This window comes from Lissotriton vulgaris, unplaced genomic scaffold (assembly GCF_964263255.1).
Source record: "Lissotriton vulgaris unplaced genomic scaffold, aLisVul1.2 SCAFFOLD_2341, whole genome shotgun sequence".
In the NCBI taxonomy this organism is placed as follows: Eukaryota; Metazoa; Chordata; class Amphibia; order Caudata; family Salamandridae; genus Lissotriton; species Lissotriton vulgaris.
Window position 1 is genome coordinate 275,228 of NW_028245427.1, and position 19,453 is coordinate 294,680.

A 19,453-nucleotide genomic window follows, 5' to 3' on the forward strand; every position below is an offset into this window, starting at 1 on the left:
GAAGCCCAGGTTGCGTGCGTGGTCTGTCAGTTTGGGTGCGGTGCCCAGGGCGGGGGGCCACCAGGAGTCGTCCCAGGCGGAGGGCGAGGATCCCAGGATGAGGACTTCCGTCTTGTCCGAGTTCAGCTTTAGGCGGCTGGTCGACATCCACTCGGCTACCTCTTTCATACCTTCGTGAAGGTTGGCTCTGGCGGCGGCGGGTCGTTGGTCAGGGAGAGGATCAGCTGGGTGTCGTCGGCGTAGGAGATGATGTTAAGGTTGTGTTGGCGTGCGATGGCAGCGAGGGGGCTCATGTAGACGTTGAAGAGGGTCGGGCTCAGCGAGGAACCTTGGGGTACGCCGCAGATGAGTTCGGTGGACTCTGATTTGTACGGTGGTAGGCGGACTCTCTGTGTCCTACCGTCGAGGAAGGAGACGATCCATTCTAGTGCCTTCTCCTGGATTCCGACGTTGCTGAGGCGCTGCACTAGGGTGCGGTGGCAGACGGTGTCGAAGGCCGCGGAGAGGTCAAGGAGGATGAGGGCCGCTGTTTCTCCATTGTCCATCAGGGCTCGAATGTCATCGGTGGCAGCGATGAGGGCGGTCTCGGTGCTGTGGTTGGCCCGGAAGCCCGACTGCGAGGGGTCTAGGGATCCATTCGTCTCGAGGAAGGCGGCCAGCTGCTTGTTGACGGTCTTCTCGATGACTTTGGCCGGAAAGGGGAGCAGCGAGATGGGACGGTAATTCTTGAGTTCGGTGGGGTCCGCTGTTGGTTTCTTGAGTAGCGCGCTGAGTTCGGCATGCTTCCAGCTCTCTGGGAAAGTGGCGGTGGTGAAGGAGGTGTTGATGATGTCCCGTAGGTGGGGTGCGATGACATCGTCGGCTTTGTTGAAGATGTGGTGAGGGCAGGGGTCGGTCGGCGATCCGGAGTGGATGGAGTTCATCATGCGGACGGTGTCTTCGGTGCTGATGTGGGTCCAGGCGCGGAGGGTGGTGGTGGGGGGCGTTGGTTCGGTCGTGTCGGTCGTGGCGTTCGTCGGTTGGGTGCTGAAGCTGTCGTGTATGTCCGCGATCTTGTTGTGGAAGTAGGAGGCGAGGGAGTTGCAGAGTTCTTGCGATGGGGTGATGTCGTTGTTTCCGGCGTTGGGGTTGGAGAGCTCTTTCACGATGTTGAAGAGTTCCTTGCTGTTGTGTGCGTTGTTGTCCAGCCGGTCCTTGAAGGCAGTTTTCTTGGTGGCGCGGAGCAGCTGGTGGTGTTTCCGGGTGGCAAGCTTGAGGGTGGCCATGTTGTCCGGTGTTGGTTCTCTTCTCCAGGCTTTCTCGAGGGCTCGGCAGTTCTTCTTGGAGCTCTTGAGTTCGTCGGTGAACCATGGGGCCTTCTTGCTGCCGGGTCGGCTGGGCGGGGTCCTCAGTGGGGCGAGTTCGTCCGCGCAGTTGCTGATCCACTTCGAGAGGTTGACGGCGGCCTGGCTGGGGTTCGCTGAGCTGGCGGGAGGGTGCTGGCTCAGGGAAGCGGCGAGCTGGTCGGCAGTGATCTTGTTCCAGCTTCTTCGGGCAACCTGTTGCTGGTGGTGGTGTGTCGTCGTTCTTCTGAAGGTGAAGTGGACGCAGCTGTGGTCCGTCCAGTGGAGTCCTGTGGCGTGGCTGAAGGCGATGTCTTTGCTGGATGAGAAGACGGCGTCGAGTGCGTGTCCGGCGAGGTGGGTGGGGGTGGACACCAGCTGCTTGAGTCCGAGGTTGGCGAGGTTGTCGAGCAGGATGTTGGTGTTGCGGTCGTTGTTGTTCTCCAGGTGGAAGTTGATGTCTCCCAGGAGGATGTAGTCAGCGGAGGGGAGGGCATGCGGGCTGATGAAGTCGGCGATGTCCTCGCTGAAGTGTGTGCGTGGTCCCGGGGGACGGTAGATCAGGGTGCCTCTGAGGGTGGTCTTCGGGTCAGTGTGGATCTGGAAGTGTAGATGTTCGGCGGTGGTCAGGATGCCGTCGGTGTTGGTCGTGATGCGGATGGTGTCCTTGTGGATGATGGCGATGCCTCCTCCCGTTTGGTTGGTCGTGCGGTCCCTCCGGGTGATCTTGTAGCCCTCTGGGATGGCGATGGCGATGTCGGGAGCTGAAGAGGCGTTCATCCAGGTTTCGGTGAGGAAGGCAACGTCAGGAGATGTGGTGTCGATGAGGTTCCAGAGTTCGATGGCGTGTCTGTGGACGGAGCGGGTGTTGAGCAGGATGCACTGGAGGTGGCTGCTGCTGGTGCTCTTCTTGGCGGGTGCTGGTGTGTGGCAGGTCCGGATGCAGGTGAACTTGCAGGCGTTGCAGCCGAAGGGTCCGTAGGTGCGTCTCGGGGTGGCTCGGTAGCATCCCGGTAATCGGCCGTCGTTGAGTGCGTTGAGGGTGGCAGCGTCGTACGTCCGGCGGGTGGGCTGGGAGGTGCGGGGGCCAGGGGTCCTGGCGCTGGGCGCGGTCCAGGCACGGACGGGCGCAGACGGGCTTACATTTGGCGCGCCTTCGGCGCGCAATCGGCGCGCCCGCTTCGCTTGACCGCTGCGCGGTGGCCACTCTTCCATAAGAGGAGAGTGGAGGGGGCGGAGCGAGGGAGGGGCAGCTGGGAGGCGGGAGCGGGGCGGCGAATGGGAAGGCTCCAGGTGGAGGGGGGCGGGGCCGCAGGGGAACAGCGGCGGGGAGCGGGGAGGTGACGGGGGCACAGCGGGAAGAGAAAAACGGCGGGAAAACAGCGGGAAAACGGCGGACTGGGCAAGGGACAGTCAGAAAGAGAGAAACGGCGGAAAACGGCGGGAAAACGGCGGGAAAGCGGCGGACTGGGCAAGGGACAGTCAGAAAGAGAGAAACGGCGGAAAACAGCGGGAAAACGGCGGGAAAACGGCGGACTGGGCAAGGGACAGTCAGAAAGAGAGAGACGGCGGAAAACAGCGGGAAAACGGCGGGAAAATGGCGGACTGGGCAAGGGACAGTCTGGAAGAGAAAATCAGGAAATCAGGGGCACAGCTGCGAGCAGCGGCGGGAGCGGGTCAGCAGGGGCACACCCACGGGGAGTGTGCGCAGTGCGAGGAGGAGTGACCGGCCCAGGGGCACAGAGGTGCATTCTTACAGCGCCACGAAAGGCAATAACAGGGCAGAACGAGTCTGTTGTAACAATTACGTGCACTGTGTGCCATTCCACAAAAATGATAAATGACTGTGCCCGGAAAGCATATTTGTTTAAAAAAAATATATATATATATGCAATTTCCTTTTCATGTAACTGTAGCCACAATGGATTCCTTCACACCTGTTTCTGGCCTTTTTAGAGCAATACTTACTTGTGTTTGCCAAAGGCGATAGGGCACGGTTTATTTACCCATGTCTTGACATCTGTTCAAATTTTGAATACTCTTCCATGATGTTATTTCAGTTGGAGAAGCAGTTATGTGTCCTATTGAGCCCGTTTTGTTTGCCAGGTAGTGCTGGACAGATGTTAACAGCCGGAGGTGTAAGATTCACAGCGACACTACGATTTTTGGTAAATGTTTGCAGTTGCGAAGTAGCGTGCTACACAGTGATGATTTACAGCTCGTGGTGTAGCTATAGAGGCATTCCACAGGAGGTGTAGAATTGAAAACGATGGCCGGGTAGGTGTGAGAACTGAAAACAACGATTGGAGGGTGGGTTAAGAATTTTAACCCCTCCCATGCTCGTGACGGAACCGTTCCGTCACGAGCCTCGGGTGGGCTGTGCTGGTGATGGAAAGGTTCCGTCACGGCCCGCTCGCCGCGCATGCGCGGCGCGAATTCCGCACCTGTGCTGACGTTCTAAAGAGCGAGCGGGGCCGTGATGGAACCGTTTCTTCACAAGCACAGCTCACCCGCGGGCCGTGACGGAGCGGTTCCGTCACAAGTACGGGAGCGCCGCGCGGCCCCGCCTCCCCCTTAGCGCTGCGACGGAATAGCCGCCGCAGCGAAGGGGTTAAACAATTGGAGGGTGAGGAGAATTGAAAACAACAACAGTGGTGTGGGGATTGAAACCAGTCTGCTATAAACTCACGACTAGTAGTGGGTCAGAGGTTGGGACCGTGTGCAAGTAACTGGTGATCACGTAAACCGGTCCAATATGTTTGAATCAAGTTGGCACTTTGATTTTCTAGTGAGTTGGGAGGACAGTAATAAACGATGAGAGGCTATTTGGGAACAGGACGGGCAAGGTGGGGGGAGCAAGGGAGAGCTGGCGGCGGTTGAATGGGGGGGAGGAAGAAACAAGAACGCGAGTGGGGGATTGTGATTATGCAAGTGGTATTCATACACTGACCTACTAGAATATTCCAGGCCACAAGAATAAGTGAACAGCCTCAAGTTTCCTCCCCTCCGAGGTCACGCTACAGTTGAGCTAGGGCGAGGGAAGCCAGGCAAACGCATTGTAATTAAATAAATCACGTGCCCGGCGTCCCGAAGTGCGCATTTAAAGAACATCGGGAAAATAAAAGGAGGTAAAGTGATCTACTGTCCTCCCCTCTGACAAGGATAAACTAGGGTGGGGGGAGGAACATTGGTGGAATGAAGGCACAAGCCCTTGCCATGGGTGTTTTTGCTCAATGAGTTGCCGGATCAACTTAAACATTTGCCCGTACGGGTATCTAAACCCCAATCTCAGTGGCATTAGCACTATGTTATGACCAGAATGGACTGTCTGATCAGGCTCAATGAGCCTTGTGCATGTTTACACAGATGAAGACACATGCTGCTCAATTTGTTCACCCCCGACAGCGCTGTGTCAGGCGTGCCCCTAAAACACCTTAACGCATAAGCAGTCAGCCCTTAAGAGCGCCGCCAGGAGATGAGAAACCTCCCCTAAAAGGCTCTAGACTCACAGCATAAAATCACTGATGATGCCTCCTAGCTCAAAGGCGGGAGAGGGATAGGGCAACTAGCGATGCAGTCAAAGTGCAATAAAAGAAGCGGCAATTGGGGGTGGGGCGGCAAGCAGCGATGCAGGGGGAAGTTGTTCAAGCAGAGACTTGGGAGGGGTTGTGGGGCAGAAAAGTAGCAATGACATGCTTCTGTGGTCCTAGAGATTTCCAGCAAGGCAAGCGGCACTTAGTGCCTGAGATAGGCTCCGCCGCTCCAACCGTTAGTGAGATGTGCACACGGAGTTGGTGGTGCTGGAGGCACGGCTTGGGTCCTGAAATGCAGCGGGGTTAGTTGAGGTAGTGTCGGCGGCCTCACAAAAGGGGCCGCAATGAAAATAAAAATGCAAGTAGCACATGGAAAGGGGCGACCACTCGGTCCCCCCGAACGTATGGCAGAGTACCTCGATCCCCCCGGGAAGCCATTTTGGGCGGGAGGCGCGTCTCGGCTGGTATGCCCGAAGCGGCGTAGCCGGGGCGCGCCCTTTCCCGCCCTAGAGTGGGCTGGCCTAGACACTGACGCGGCTGGCCACGCCCTCGGGGCAGGCAGGGGCGGGTTTACGCCCGCCCTGAAGACGGATAAAAAGGGACGCAAGACCGGAAGACATCCTCTTGTTCCTGTGCTCTGAAGCTGCACCTCCTCGCTGCACGTGAGCTCGAGACGGAACGAAGAGCCAATTTTGAGCGTGGTAATCTTTCTTTTTGTCTTACAGATACTCTGTCGGAGAAATGCCCAAGAAAGGCGGGAAGAGAATGACGACCGAACAGATGGTTCGGGTCCTCATGAAGGAGATGACTGAGCTGAAGAAGCGGGTAGCGGAGAGAGACGGGGAAGGGGGGCCGGAGCGTCCGTCGGCTGGAGCAGCTCCGGGAGGAAGAGCCAAGAGGCCAAGGAGGGGACCAGCTGGGGGAGACGCCCCGGTTCCCTGTACCCCGCTCGAAGCGCCAACCCCAGTACCAGTGGAGGGGAATCCGATTCCTGTGGTGGTCACCCCGGTGTCCAAAGAGGATATGCCGCCCGAGCTGGCAGCACAACTTGCAGCGTGGTTGGGCGACAGTAGTGAGGGCGCCACGGCTGCCGAGGCCCAGGCGCTGATGAAGCAATTGCGCGAGAAACGGGATGCAGCCAAGGCGTCCGCGCCGGCTGCAGTAGTCGACAAGCCACAAGGGACGATTACGACCGCAGATGCAGCGTCCGGTGCAGGTAAGCGGCCATTGCCGATTGCGAGGGATGAGTCAGCACCCTCTCGTAGAGAAAGGTTGGGTCAACATGTGCCTTTGGCAATTAAGGAGAAGATTTGGGCGGGGGAATACGTGAACATCTTCTCGTTGCTTGTTGATCATTACGAGGTGGAGCATGTTAAGGGTCAGAAAGATCATATGCATCCGAGTGTTTGGCGCGCAAAAATGGCCGCCTTTAAAGTAAATGAGACTATCGGCAATTGGGGCAATGCATGGGGAATTTTTACGTCAATCTTGGGGGAACGTAGGCCCGAGTTGCTTTCCGAGTTGCCGACCTATCAGTCAAGAATCATGGGGTACTCGACATCACACCAGGGTAACCATTGGTTCTGCTACGATAATCTTTTTAGAAAGGCAAAAGAGCATAATAAAAGCTTAACCTGGGATTGTAATGATTCTTTGACATGGGATAAAATGAATGAGACAGGTATGTTGAAAATGCCATTGGTAGGAAGTAATGTTGGCGAATCCTCCCGCCATTATGGGGGGACGCCTTTTCGGTCAGGTACGAGTACCGACGATTACTCGAGACCTGCCGGCAATACAGGAAAAAGGAGGTTCTGCTTCAATTTCAACAAAGGTAAATGTACCAGGCCCCAGGGATCGTGCAAATTTAAACATGAATGTAGTGGGTGCGGGTCGTCCCATCCTGAGTCCACGTGCAGAGCCAAAACAGGTGATAACGGGGGGAGAGGAGGCGCCAAACAGGTCTAACGTAGTCCGAGGGGCGCCTTTACCTACCCCGATTGATACCTTGGCGATGATTCCCTGGCTCAGTGAATACCCGGATCGTACTTCTGCTGGGGTGCTGCGGAACGGATTTTCGTATGGTTTCCGCATCCCGGTAGGGGACTTTCAGGGCGTGGAGAAGTGTAAAAATCAACTTTCCGTCCTGCAACATACGACCGTGGTTCAGGAAAAGATCCGGAAAGAGGTTACCCGAGGTCGGGTCGCCGGCCCATTTAGTGTACCCCCGGTACAGAATTTTGTTTGTTCTCCTTTAGGGGTGGTCCCCAAGAAGGACCCGGGTGAGTTTCGACTGATTCATAATTTGTCAGCTCCACGTGGTCTTTCTGTAAACGATGCAATAGACCCAGAAGTGTGTTCGGTGCGGTACGCATCCTTCGATGAGGCCGTAGCCATTTTGAATCGCCTGGGGCCCGGGGCGCTGATGGCGAAGTCAGATATTGAGTCAGCGTTCCGGTTGCTCCCGGTACACCCGGACGATCAGCGTCTCTTAGGTTTTATGTTTCAGGGTTATTATTACATGGATAAGTGTATGCCGATGGGGTGCTCTATATCTTGTGCCTATTTCGAGAAATTCAGTAGTTTTCTACAATGGGTCTTCACAAAGAAGACGGGTTTCCAACATGTAATGCATTACCTTGATGATTTTCTGTTCCTTGGGGCAGCCGGGGATCTCGAATGTGGCCGGGCCTTGGCCGAATTTTGTGTATTAATGAAGCAGTTTGGTGTGCCATTGGCACCGGGTAAGACGGTGGGTCCTGCGACTTGCCTCGAGTTTCTGGGGATCGAGTTAGACTCCAGAGAAGGTTGTTTTCGTTTGCCAACTGACAAAGTGTGGAAGTTCAGGGCAGCCCTGCAAGTGTGTCTAAATGGATCTAAAGTTACGCTGCATCAATTACAGCAGTTGGTGGGACAGTTGAATTTTGCCCTGAGAGTTATTCCGATGGCCCGCCCCTTTTCTCGTTCAATTGCCCAAGCTATGGTCGGCCTAAAGGAGGGCCATCATCGCACGAGACTGTCGGCTGAGGTACGCCAGGACGTGCGTATTTGGTTAGCATTTCTGGCGGACTTTAATGGTCGAGTCATCTGGAACAAACCAGCCGTATCCTCTGAAGAGCTGGGCCTATGGACAGATTCAGCAGGTAGCATAGGTTTTGGTGCCATCTTCGGCACAAAATGGTCGGCACAAAGGTGGCCGACATGGTGGCATGACAATGGTCTGACAAGTAATATTGCTTTCCTGGAACTTTTTCCCATTTTGGTGGCCCTGAGAACCTGGCCAGAAGGGTTCAAAGATCACTCTGTGATATTTTGGTCTGACAATATGACCGTGGTTGAGTGCATCAATAGTCAGGCAGCACGATGTAAACTGATTTTAAGACTGCTCAAAGAAATTGTTTTACTGTGTATGCAACTGAATGTGCTGTTCAGAGCAAAACATGTCCCAGGGGTAATGAATCAGGCGGCTGATGCACTGTCTCGTTTTCATATGCAGGCTTTCTCGGGTTTCCTTCCCTCAGCGGACCCAGAGCCGGCACCCTTCCCCGAAGCTCTCTGGTCTCTCGGTGCCCCGAACTTCGTCACCTCGTGGGAGAGAGTCTAGCTCCACGGACGAGGAAAGCATATGAAGGGGCGTTTAGGTCCTATTTAGCCTTTTTGGGGACTGATAGAGAGAGGCTTTGGGGCCACGAGGAATGGGTAGTGAATTTTCTGATGTCCTTACGTAGGGCTGGGAAATCTGTGGCTACGGCCCAGAGGCATCGTGCTGCTATTTCCTTTGTTGCCAGGGCTCATAGTATCCAGGACCCGACAGCGTCTTTCGTTGTACAGAAAGCGCTGCGTGGGTGGCAACGCCTTGAGGGTCGCAGAGTAGATGAGAGGCGCCCGATAGGTTTGGATAGGTTGGCCCAGTTGTTGGCTACACTCCCTGCCACATGTTCATCTCAGTTTGAGGCGGTGTTGTTCCGAGCCGTTTTTACGCTAGCATTTCACGGGGCGATGCGAGTAAGCGAACTGGTGGCAAGGAACAAACAGGATGTGGCAGGGGGTTTGTGCCAAGAACACGTTCAGATCAGAGGAGAGGCATTGACGGTCTCCTTTGTCAGGTCCAAGACCGATCAAGACGGGATGGGTGACTGCATAATCATACGCAGGATTCCCGGGTCCTCCATGTGTCCGGTAAAGTGTTTAGAAGATTACCTAGCACGAAGGGTGGCATTATGGGGGGGGACCTTGTTGAGACACGCGGACGCCACCCCACTGACGAAATTTCAGTTTCAGCGGGTGCTTGCGATGTCAATTGCCGCTGCGGGCTTGAACCCGGGCGAGTTTGGGACCCATTCCTTTCGGATAGGGGCTGCTACGGAAGCTACAGCCAGGGGTCTAAATGTTGAACAAGTGAAACGAGTGGGGCGTTGGTCCTCCAATTGTTATAAGAGGTATGTGCGGTTGCACATGTTGTAAAGCTGTAATGACGTACTCACGCCTCTTGTTTTTGTTTGGTTTTCAGTTGCGCAAGCCTACGAGGCGGGGCGGACTATGCAGTCGACCCAACACCGGGCCAGCGGTCAGACATCACCGGCTGTGAAAAAGGAGGTGTGGGTCGTGGGCCACTCATACGTGAGGCGTGCCGCGGACGTATTCAAAGCAGGTGACATGATTCACGTAGCTGGGGAATACGGGTACAGGGTGTCCTTCTACGGAAGAGGCGGTCTCTGTATTGACCAGTTTCAAGCATATTTTGAGGATTTGTTAGGGCGGACGAGGTCACCGCCGTCTATAGTCATAGTGCATTTAGGGGGCAATGATTTGGTCACCACCGGTAGACGACTTCTCCTGGAGGCAATGCTTTCCACTGTAAGTTGGTTGGCGAGGAGAGTTCCGGGGTGCACAATTGCGTGGTCCCATATGATCCCACGAAAGGTGTGGCGGGGGGCTATTTCTATTCCTGCTTTGAATCAGTCTGTTAGAAAGCTTAATAACAAAGTGAGTAGGTTGTTCCGTTCCGGGACGTTGCATTCTATTTCGCATGGCTGTATTAATGATGACAGTAGGTATTCGGGGGATGGTGTGCATTTGTCTCGGGTGGGGAATGAGTTACTCATAGGAGACTTCTTAGCATGGTTAAAAACGTTAAAGCATGACCTTTAGGTAGGAGCTTTTTGGGGGGTCCGGATAGCCGGTCAACTATCCGGCCTGTGGCGGTAAGGTCATGATCGGTGAGCAGTAATTGGAAGATCCCTATGAGTGGGCGTCACCCAACACGGATGGGAGCGCTCGGGAGAGGTGGCCTTTGGCCCCTCAACGGGGAGGCGGTCCTGTCTAAGGAGAGGCCGCCGGAAGGAAAGGAAAGGCGGTCAAGGCCCCTTCCTGTGTAGGAGGGGTTACAGCCCCCTCCTGGGGAATTTCCCGGGGCCAGTGACGTCTGCGACGGCAGATGTGGTAAGTTGTGTGGGGTTTGGGGGGAGGTCTACGCTACCTTCTAGATACTCACACGAGTCCTCGAACGACCTTTAAGTGGCGTCGAGTTTATTGGGGCCCCCGTCAAGTCAAGGGAAATTGGTAGTTGCACTTGAGGTACGCCTCAGTGCTGTCGCCCCTCCCAAGTGGGGGGGGGTATTTCTGGTTAGGGATCTTGACACCGGTTACGACCTTGCCGTTGGCCCTTAAACGTTAGGATGTACAATTTCAATATTTCAAGAAAATGTTTTGTAGGTTGTTAGTTCGGCTAGGAGAACCTCTGTATTAGAGAATCTGTTAAGGTTAGCCAAACATCGCAATGTGGTAATGAAATTGTACATTAATATGAAACTGTTTAATGTTATAATTTTTTGTTTTAATAAATACGGCCGGGGAGGGTCACTCCCTCCCTTTTCCAAAAACTTCAAGAACTGTTTCCGGTTTCCCTCCTTTGGGGATTGTGTTGAGAGGGGGTGGCGGGTATCTCAGCCATATGGAAAGGGGCGACCACTCGGTCCCCCCGAACGTATGGCAGAGTACCTCGATCCCCCCGGGAAGCCATTTTGGGCGGGAGGCGCGTCTCGGCTGGTATGCCCGAAGCGGCGTAGCCGGGGCGCGCCCTTTCCCGCCCTAGAGTGGGCTGGCCTAGACACTGACGCGGCTGGCCACGCCCTCGGGGCAGGCAGGGGCGGGTTTACGCCCGCCCTGAAGACGGATAAAAAGGGACGCAAGACCGGAAGACATCCTCTTGTTCCTGTGCTCTGAAGCTGCACCTCCTCGCTGCACGTGAGCTCGAGACGGAACGAAGAGCCAATTTTGACCCACCCACCAGCCCCTGAAGACAGCCAGTTGTTTGTAATAAAATGGATCGATAATTCTATTTCGTTTACAGGTTGTGGTATTATCGTGTTGATATTGAGTGTGTAATAAAGTTGGTCGATTTTATGTATGTTTGTGATTAAAGATATTCGGTTTTTAGTGTCCATTTATAAGCATGCTTATTTTGGTCATAGTGGCCAATGTATTGTTGGTTTAGTTAGCATTGTCGTATTTATTTTGGTCGGGCGGTAAGGTCATGATCGGTGAGCAGTAATTGGAAGATCCCTATGAGTGGGCGTCACCCAACACGGATGGGAGCGCTCGGGAGAGGTGGCCTTTGGCCCCTCAACGGGGAGGCGGTCCTGTCTAAGGAGAGGCCGCCGGAAGGAAAGGAAAGGCGGTCAAGGCCCCTTCCTGTGTAGGAGGGGTTACAGCCCCCTCCTGGGGAATTTCCCGGGGCCAGTGACGTCTGCGACGGCAGATGTGGTAAGTTGTGTGGGGTTTGGGGGGAGGTCTACGCTACCTTCTAGATACTCACACGAGTCCTCGAACGACCTTTAAGTGGCGTCGAGTTTATTGGGGCCCCCGTCAAGTCAAGGGAAATTGGTAGTTGCACTTGAGGTACGCCTCAGTGCTGTCGCCCCTCCCAAGTGGGGGGGGGTATTTCTGGTTAGGGATCTTGACACCGGTTACGACCTTGCCGTTGGCCCTTAAACGTTAGGATGTACAATTTCAATATTTCAAGAAAATGTTTTGTAGGTTGTTAGTTCGGCTAGGAGAACCTCTGTATTAGAGAATCTGTTAAGGTTAGCCAAACATCGCAATGTGGTAATGAAATTGTACATTAATATGAAACTGTTTAATGTTATAATTTTTTGTTTTAATAAATACGGCCGGGGAGGGTCACTCCCTCCCTTTTCCAAAAACTTCAAGAACTGTTTCCGGTTTCCCTCCTTTGGGGATTGTGTTGAGAGGGGGTGGCGGGTATCTCAGCCATACAGCTGTGTGGCACATGGTGCCATGCATTATTTTAAAAAGACACACACGTAAACACGATCACATATGTGAAGAGCTGATCAGTAAAGCAAACAATCTCTCGTCATTGCGTGGCGGGGGGGCAGGGGGCGGGGGGGCGAGGACCGGATTCCTTTGAAGTCTGATGCGGGGGGGGCGGATTCCTTAGAAGTCTGATGCAGAGGCTCACAAGCTGACAAATGGTGTGCAATGTGCACGCGCCCGGCTCACATGCACTGTAGGCAATCCGCTTTTGGGTGCATTTTTGAGAGCCCTTACTTTATATCTTGCCATGCATCCCTAACGGGATGGCTTAGGCGATACCTAAAAAACACTATCACCTCCAGGTATCCCTTTAATATGGAGTGGTAGTGGTTACGAAAAACAAGAACAAGGGTGTCTGTAGGATTCAATGGTTCTATGACCCTATGCATGCCTATTCAGCCACTCTACGGCCCTAAGGGTCCATGGCTTTCATCAGGGCACAGGTGAATTTATTGTCCCCTATGATGAAGCATGACACTATTAGAGTGTGTGAGGGGAATTTAACAAAGAGGTTGTGCTCCCACTAATGGTAGTAGCAAACCAGTGGATCTTGTAGAAATTAGACCACCACTGTATGATTGTTTTCTGGTATTTCAATTGGGTTGGATACTTAATTTGCTTTGGTTACTGTTGGGGAGGATGTATCCGTTCCCACTTCCGTTGTGGAAGTACCTCTCTACCCTTTAGGCCCTGGGGCGGGTATTGCACAGTTTCACAATGGCTGCCCACCTGCCTCAAGCTCCTCTCCGTTTCTGTCAGGAGACCCAAACCTACTCAGATGGGTAAAAAGTGACCTTGGTGTCACTTCTGTAAAACGTCACTATGCATACAGAGTAAATGCATCTATGAAATTAAAACAAGATGAGCACTTACTTTGTGGGTCGAAGTAAGTCCCAGAGATAAATACTAGGTCGCCAGGCTTCATCTCGTCCTCACTGGATAAGCTGATGGGAAGTGTGTCATACTGGTACGCCTGGTTCCCGGGACCAATTACAAAGCCAAATTCTGATTTTAAGTCACGCATCACTCTTCTGACCAAGCCACAGCAATCCAGGAAGAGAAGCGATTGGTACTGCGGAGCTGGGAGAGAATCAGAAACACCAGTGTCAGCTGTGTGTGGCTTTTAGTTCTGATTTCATCACTTTTTCTACTTCCTCCTCTACTGTGGAGTACCAACTCCAGGGCACCAGCCCCAATATTACATGCATACTAATAATGTTTGAAAGTCCAAATTGCAAACTGAGCAGTGTCTAGACTTTTGGTTACAGACAATATCACTTAACACAGTGGCACTCATTTCATCCTGGGAAAGATGTAAAGTCATTACAAACGATTCAATTCAATTAAGGGGGGCTTCTCTCTCTAGCCATCACCTTGTAATCAAGCAGTATATGAAGTTAGGACTCTTATCACTACTAGAGGACGCTCTTTCGTGAACATAAATCTGCACATTTTCAATCCATTACGTCTGTTATATACTAATACTTTTATTCAATCAGCAAAAATGTCATATTTCATAGGAATGCAAGGCTGTAGTTGTTGACAACTAGCATTTCAGCAGTGACGCCACTATCCTCGCTTCTGGACGTCATTGTCTTCCTTCATCTGGAATAATATTGATATACATGTACGAAATTCAAAAACCGAATTATGAATTGCAGTCTTCGATGCAAAGTATTCAAAAATTTCTGAGGAAACCCAAGACTAACCAAGTCAAGGAAACTTCTTTCCCCATCACTGCGCTGTCTGTCCAGTTTGTTCAGTTTCAAAACTAAATTCAAACAGTATCTGGTAAGATATTTGTCGTCGTGTCATAAAAAGTATTGTACTGTCTCTGGTCTGTTTTGATTTACAACTTTTACTGCCTACTTATATTGCGTTGCTCCATGTTGTTCTCATAGTCTATATAATTTGTTCTGTTTGCGGATGTTTTGGCACCGGAACGGTGGATGGTTTTCTGAAATGTAATATTCAATTAATTTAAAAAAGTAATAAGTACAGACTAGGCTTTCGGCAAATGATTAACGACTTTTAATGGAACAGTCTCTTAGTGCCCTGCTACCGCTGCCGTTCTGGAATGGACAGTCAGTGAAAAAAAACATTGTCTGTTCTTGTCACTTTCTACTTGTATTTTTCGTGTGTACATGTGGTCATCCTCAATGAATTCGGTCGTAAAGAATGGCATTCATTTCCTTTTTGTGACCTCCAAAGACAGATAATCATAAATTCCATGCACTTTTAACTGATATGTTAAATGTAGTTTTCATCACTATTTTTATTCAAAAGCATGTTTGTTTGGACTTTCTATATATGCATTCTCTCCACTAACACTCTTCTAGAAGTAAATGGGGACTTAGGGGGGTGCGGACTTATTTCACTGACATGAAATCGCAGCTGATACATATTATCATTTATCTCTAGAAATGATCTTGCTTCTTATGATGAATTTGGGCCTAATTACAGGTCTGTCCTTCAAGGACCGCCAGACTCGCAGGGGTGCGACGGTGGCAGTCCAGCCACCGCTGCACCAGCGGTGCGACTGCCGTATCACATATTTGGTGGTTGGACCGCCATTGCACCGCAGTCAGGGAGCCGCCATTCCCTGGCGGTGGTGTGGTGGTCAGAGCCTCTGTAATATGCTGGTGGAGCCGCTGCGGCACCCCCATGCATATTACAAGTTTTAGGACCGCCAGCAGTGTCATGGAGGTCTTCTTTACTCCATGAAGAGGCTGGCAGTCCCGAAACAAAGGGGGTTCTGCTGCCCATTTGCATGGGAATGAATGTAGGGGGCACAACATGTGCCCCCCCTGTGTGCATGCACCCCAGTTCATGCATGGCATGGACTTAACAGAGCCCTTTGTGTTCATTTATGTGCATTTTATTTTGTTATCTAACTAACTATATGTGATACAAGGTTATTTCATTGCATAATTTACTCTTTTTGTATTCATTTTCCTGGTTGTGGTCGCACTACACTAATTCGATCACAATACATTGATTCAGTTATTAAATTGCAAACATAGTTCAGTACGAGTCGAAACCAATGCCATTGGTAAATTTTACTCATGCTCAGCATCGTTTCGTTCATCTTCAAATCACTCTTTCATGTGTGGAATGTTAATCATGCTTAAATTGGGATCATTTTTTTTCATTATACTTCAATTACGTTTTATGACTTTTACAAACGTCAATGCTTGTTGCTTATGAAATAAAGATTTGGGGCCAGATGTATCAAGATACACTTTTGCGATTCTCAAATAGCGGTTATTAAGGAATCACTATTTGAGAATTGCAAAATGGTATGTGTGTAGAAATTCGCTATTTTTTTGCAATTTCTTAAAATTCCTTAATTGCGATTAGCAAATTACTAATCGCAATTAAGGAATAATTTCCCATTCATTTCTATGGGCCAGGAGGCCCATAGGAATGAATGTGAAATTATTCTCAATTTGCGATTCGCAATTTGCTAATCGCAAATTGAGAATAATTTCAAGGGTGCAAGGGTGTCCAAAGGACACCCTGTTGCACCCCTGAAATAAGCATGGGTGCACATGTGGTGCACATACATGCCCTAAGGGCATGTATATCCATCACATGGCACTTTAAAAAATGCAAAAATGGGCATTTTTGAAGAAATTCGCAAATTACCACCAACTTGAAGTTGGTGGTAATTTGCGATTTCTTAGGGACACTTAGCAATTTTTTTTGCATCATACATTGCATTTAAGGAATCAGAAATTTTGCGATTCCTTAAATGCAATCGCAAAATAAGGAATCACAAATTTGCGATTCCTTATTTTGCACTGAAATTTGCTACATACATACCATTTTGCTCAAATAAGTTCGCAAACGCCAAAATTCTGCGAATTTCGGCGTTTGTGAACCCATTAGGGCTTCATACATCTGGCCCTTGGACTCGATGAATCCGATCCTAGGTTTATTCTCATGGTATGCCTTTTTGTTCGATTTCTTACATTTTAGAAAACTTTTTTCGAGTATCCTTGAACCCTGCTTTAGCCTGATTTCTCTATGATCAACTACATATCATTACCTTAACCCCCTTTTCACCCTCAATAATTAGCTACATTGTAGCAAAGATTCTCCTTCATTGTTATCGGATGAAAATCAGCAACCACTGTATTCTTTCACTAATACTTTTTTCTGTTCAGATAGCTGAACAATAGGTCTGTTACTCTTTTCTTTTCCATGCTGTATTGTTATTTTTCAGGATCCCTGAAGAGTGTTCTTCATTGTGTAGGCCGGGTGCTGCTTAACTTGGCACCACCATTGCATGGCCTGCGATTCCTGACTTATTGTAGTTACAAGTGTTGGTGTATCGATAAACTTAGCGTGGGTGTCATTACTCCCTGTGGGTACCACCCTTTCCAGTGGTTGCCGAAATATCATCCCTTGAAGATTGTAAACATCTCGCAGTGGCAAATGTTAGGTGCTTCCCTCTTGACATCTTGAACTGCATCGGTACCAGTTTAAGTCTAAATTGGTCTCCTGAACAGCTGACTATACCCCTACCCCGGTGACAGACACCCGAACACAGAGCCCTGGTGACACTGGGCACCCCATTGACCGGGGAGACGGTACAATGTCCCCTCGCCAAACACCAATCCAGTGGTATTCAGGCTCCCCAATGCACTTTTGTTAGAAATTTTCAAAGTTTGTGCACAAGGTGTTACATTTCCGAAAATGCCAGCAGGAGAGAAACTATGACAAGGGACTGGTGTAGGACAGTCCTTGATATACATTATGAAACACTTTTTGGCACCTGGACTCGATTGTCAAGAGCTTATAACATTACATTCTAATTAAAGCAAAAAGTGATCCAATTAGATCTAGAGTTAAGCAATTCTTCCCAATCCCCATCTACAGGATTATATTGTTTTTACTGTGCCAGTACTATGATAGATTCGTTTGCGTCATAACTTACACTCAGAGGGTGTTGGTAATATGGGTATGCAAAAATGAATTAAACTTCCCACAGCCTTAGCTCGGACCTTCTTGTTTTCTTTAAGGTATCTTTATTAACTGTCCTACTTTTTCCTTCTGCAAATGAGTTCAAGTTCCTTATTTGGGTACACAAAGTACCCATAAAAGCACAGACATATACTGTAAAAAAATACATACATAGTAATATGCTATGTTTAAAACCAATCTTTTAAAAAAGATCTTTGTCTTCAAGACAATCCCAACTCTTAGCAGCATAATCAACTTGAACATCTGCAAATGAAGACCTATTTCTTTACAAAGATTTAGCTCCGACTGGACAGCAACCACTGTCTGCCCCAGAATCCGGAGAAAAGGCAACGCAGTGGGTCTTTTAACCAATAGCACTTTTTTTTCTTTAAGTAAAACATTATAGGAACTGGGCTATAAACCCCACAGTGAACTGCTATTGGCTAAAATGCAAGAAATTGTTAAATGTTTCGGGAGTAACTTGACAGCTCTCCATAGTGGGGACTATTCAAGAAGGCCTTTTGGAGCAAAAAATAGTACTCGTAAATGTACATGTATTTATATAGTGCAAATCACCGACCCGGTATCTAAGCGCTTGCTTAGGGAACCCGTCCTGGTATTCCCCTGTGAGATAACCCCGGCAGGGTATCCATAAGGTGAAAGCCAGGCATCCCACCGCGAGGGGCCGTTGTGGAGATTAAGCAAGCTATTGCCCAGAGTCGCAGAGTGTGAACCCGTGAATCGAGTAGGCACCGGAGCGAGAATTGTCGAGTCCGTGGAATTTTGAGCCCAAGTTGAACCCTGGTCCCGGGCTGACCTCTGCTTCCAGGTCTGCCTCCTCAATCCAGTGAGCCACACTTCTCCACTCTCTCATGTACTCTTGCATGCCTTGGTTAATAGCCCCCAAAACATCTGAAAATTTGAAACAAATGAGAACATTCATGTAAAAGTTAATAGAAATAGATAGGACTGTGCCCTCTTTTCCCTTTAACTAAAAGGGAGTTGGATGAACAACACGATCAACAAAGTCATATAAGAGTATGTAAAAGAAAACACCTGTAGTATAATGGCTGTATTCATAAATGCTATTTTTGAATTGGCCCCTCTGTGTCCTCTATACATGTCAGCTCCTTCACCTCCAGCCACTCTGATGCATGTGACTGGGGAGGTTGCTGCAGATACATTTCTTTATATAAGTCGGAAAACAAGCAGAACCAAACTGGTATATGTGGCTTGGTATAGTAAGGGCTGTGCACTGCCATATGTCACAACCTTCCATGCAAAGGGGTCATTGTGGACCTGAGTCTGGAGAGGCATGGACTGCTTATACTCACTGCCTGGTTCGTGGTACCGCTGGGCATAGGGCACTCCCATGTAGCGCTTGGCCTGCTCCAGAAACTTCAAGCGCAGCTGCCAGCGGCAGTCCGGGTCTTCCAGCCTCCTCTGTAGGGACGGTGTCCACCCTCTGCGCTCCAGCAACTGCTCCTGCACCAATGACAAACACAGATTTACGTTTGGGGCACTAATTATGTTTTTGATCAGTGATGTTCAATTGATAATCAAAATGGTCACTTATTCCATTTAGCCCACTTACCATGTATGGTACACGGCAGAAATACAGTGCTGATATTGAGAAGAATGTGGTATTTACCTACAATGTTACAGCTTAGAGTCCAACTTTCCTTATCAATGACTTTAGTTGTGGCATTTTTAATGCCGTCTCTACTGGCCACTCTGATACTGGCTCGAATCTTGCTTTTGAAGTCTTGCCTGGCTATGAAGTTAGATTCAAAACTGTGGGATCCAGCCATTTTAACCCTTTCCTCAAGCTCAGGGAGATCTTGACCTCTGTATCCTGCTTGAAGTATCTCGCCCTTGAAGGAAATGAAATGCAATGCTTTCTTCAGCAGTAGTTCTGATAAAGTCCACACAGGCCCCTTGGGAAATAGTCCATGACAAAGTTTGTCCCAGAGGGTAAATATAGTGTTCTTCTTATTTAGGTAATGAATTTATATACAAAAGGCAGACCTAATGGCTTCTCTCTATTTGTATGTATGTACTCTATGCCATACATTTCTAGTTTTGTTTATTGTTGCCAAGACCAATTAGAAATTAACATTGTGGTTGCAAGGGGTGTGGAAACATTGGAGATGAAGAGTGCAGTACAAATACCATGGCCCAGTTGTGTGATCTCAAGGTTCACGCTGTATTATTCATGAATTTTTGGCAAATAAGAGGAAGTTAATTTGCCAAATAGATCTTTTGTTGCACCACATGGATTAAGCCATGTCC

General features: G+C 49.8%; 1 protein-coding gene across 1 annotated transcript in view; it reads right to left on the reverse strand.

Annotated features, from left to right (window-relative positions):
• LOC147666425 (uncharacterized) overlaps nt 1–18,646 on the reverse strand; it is a gene marked incomplete at both ends in the record, with an annotated part of 289,714 nt that extends 271,068 nt beyond the window's left edge. Inside the window, 2 exons of the mRNA XM_086949071.1 lie at nt 13,067–13,273; nt 18,496–18,646. Coding sequence (XP_086805197.1) covers nt 13,067–13,273; nt 18,496–18,646 — 358 coding nt within the window. The remainder of the gene's footprint in view (nt 1–13,066; nt 13,274–18,495) is intronic.
• Nucleotides 18,647–19,453: the final 807 nt, after the last annotated feature.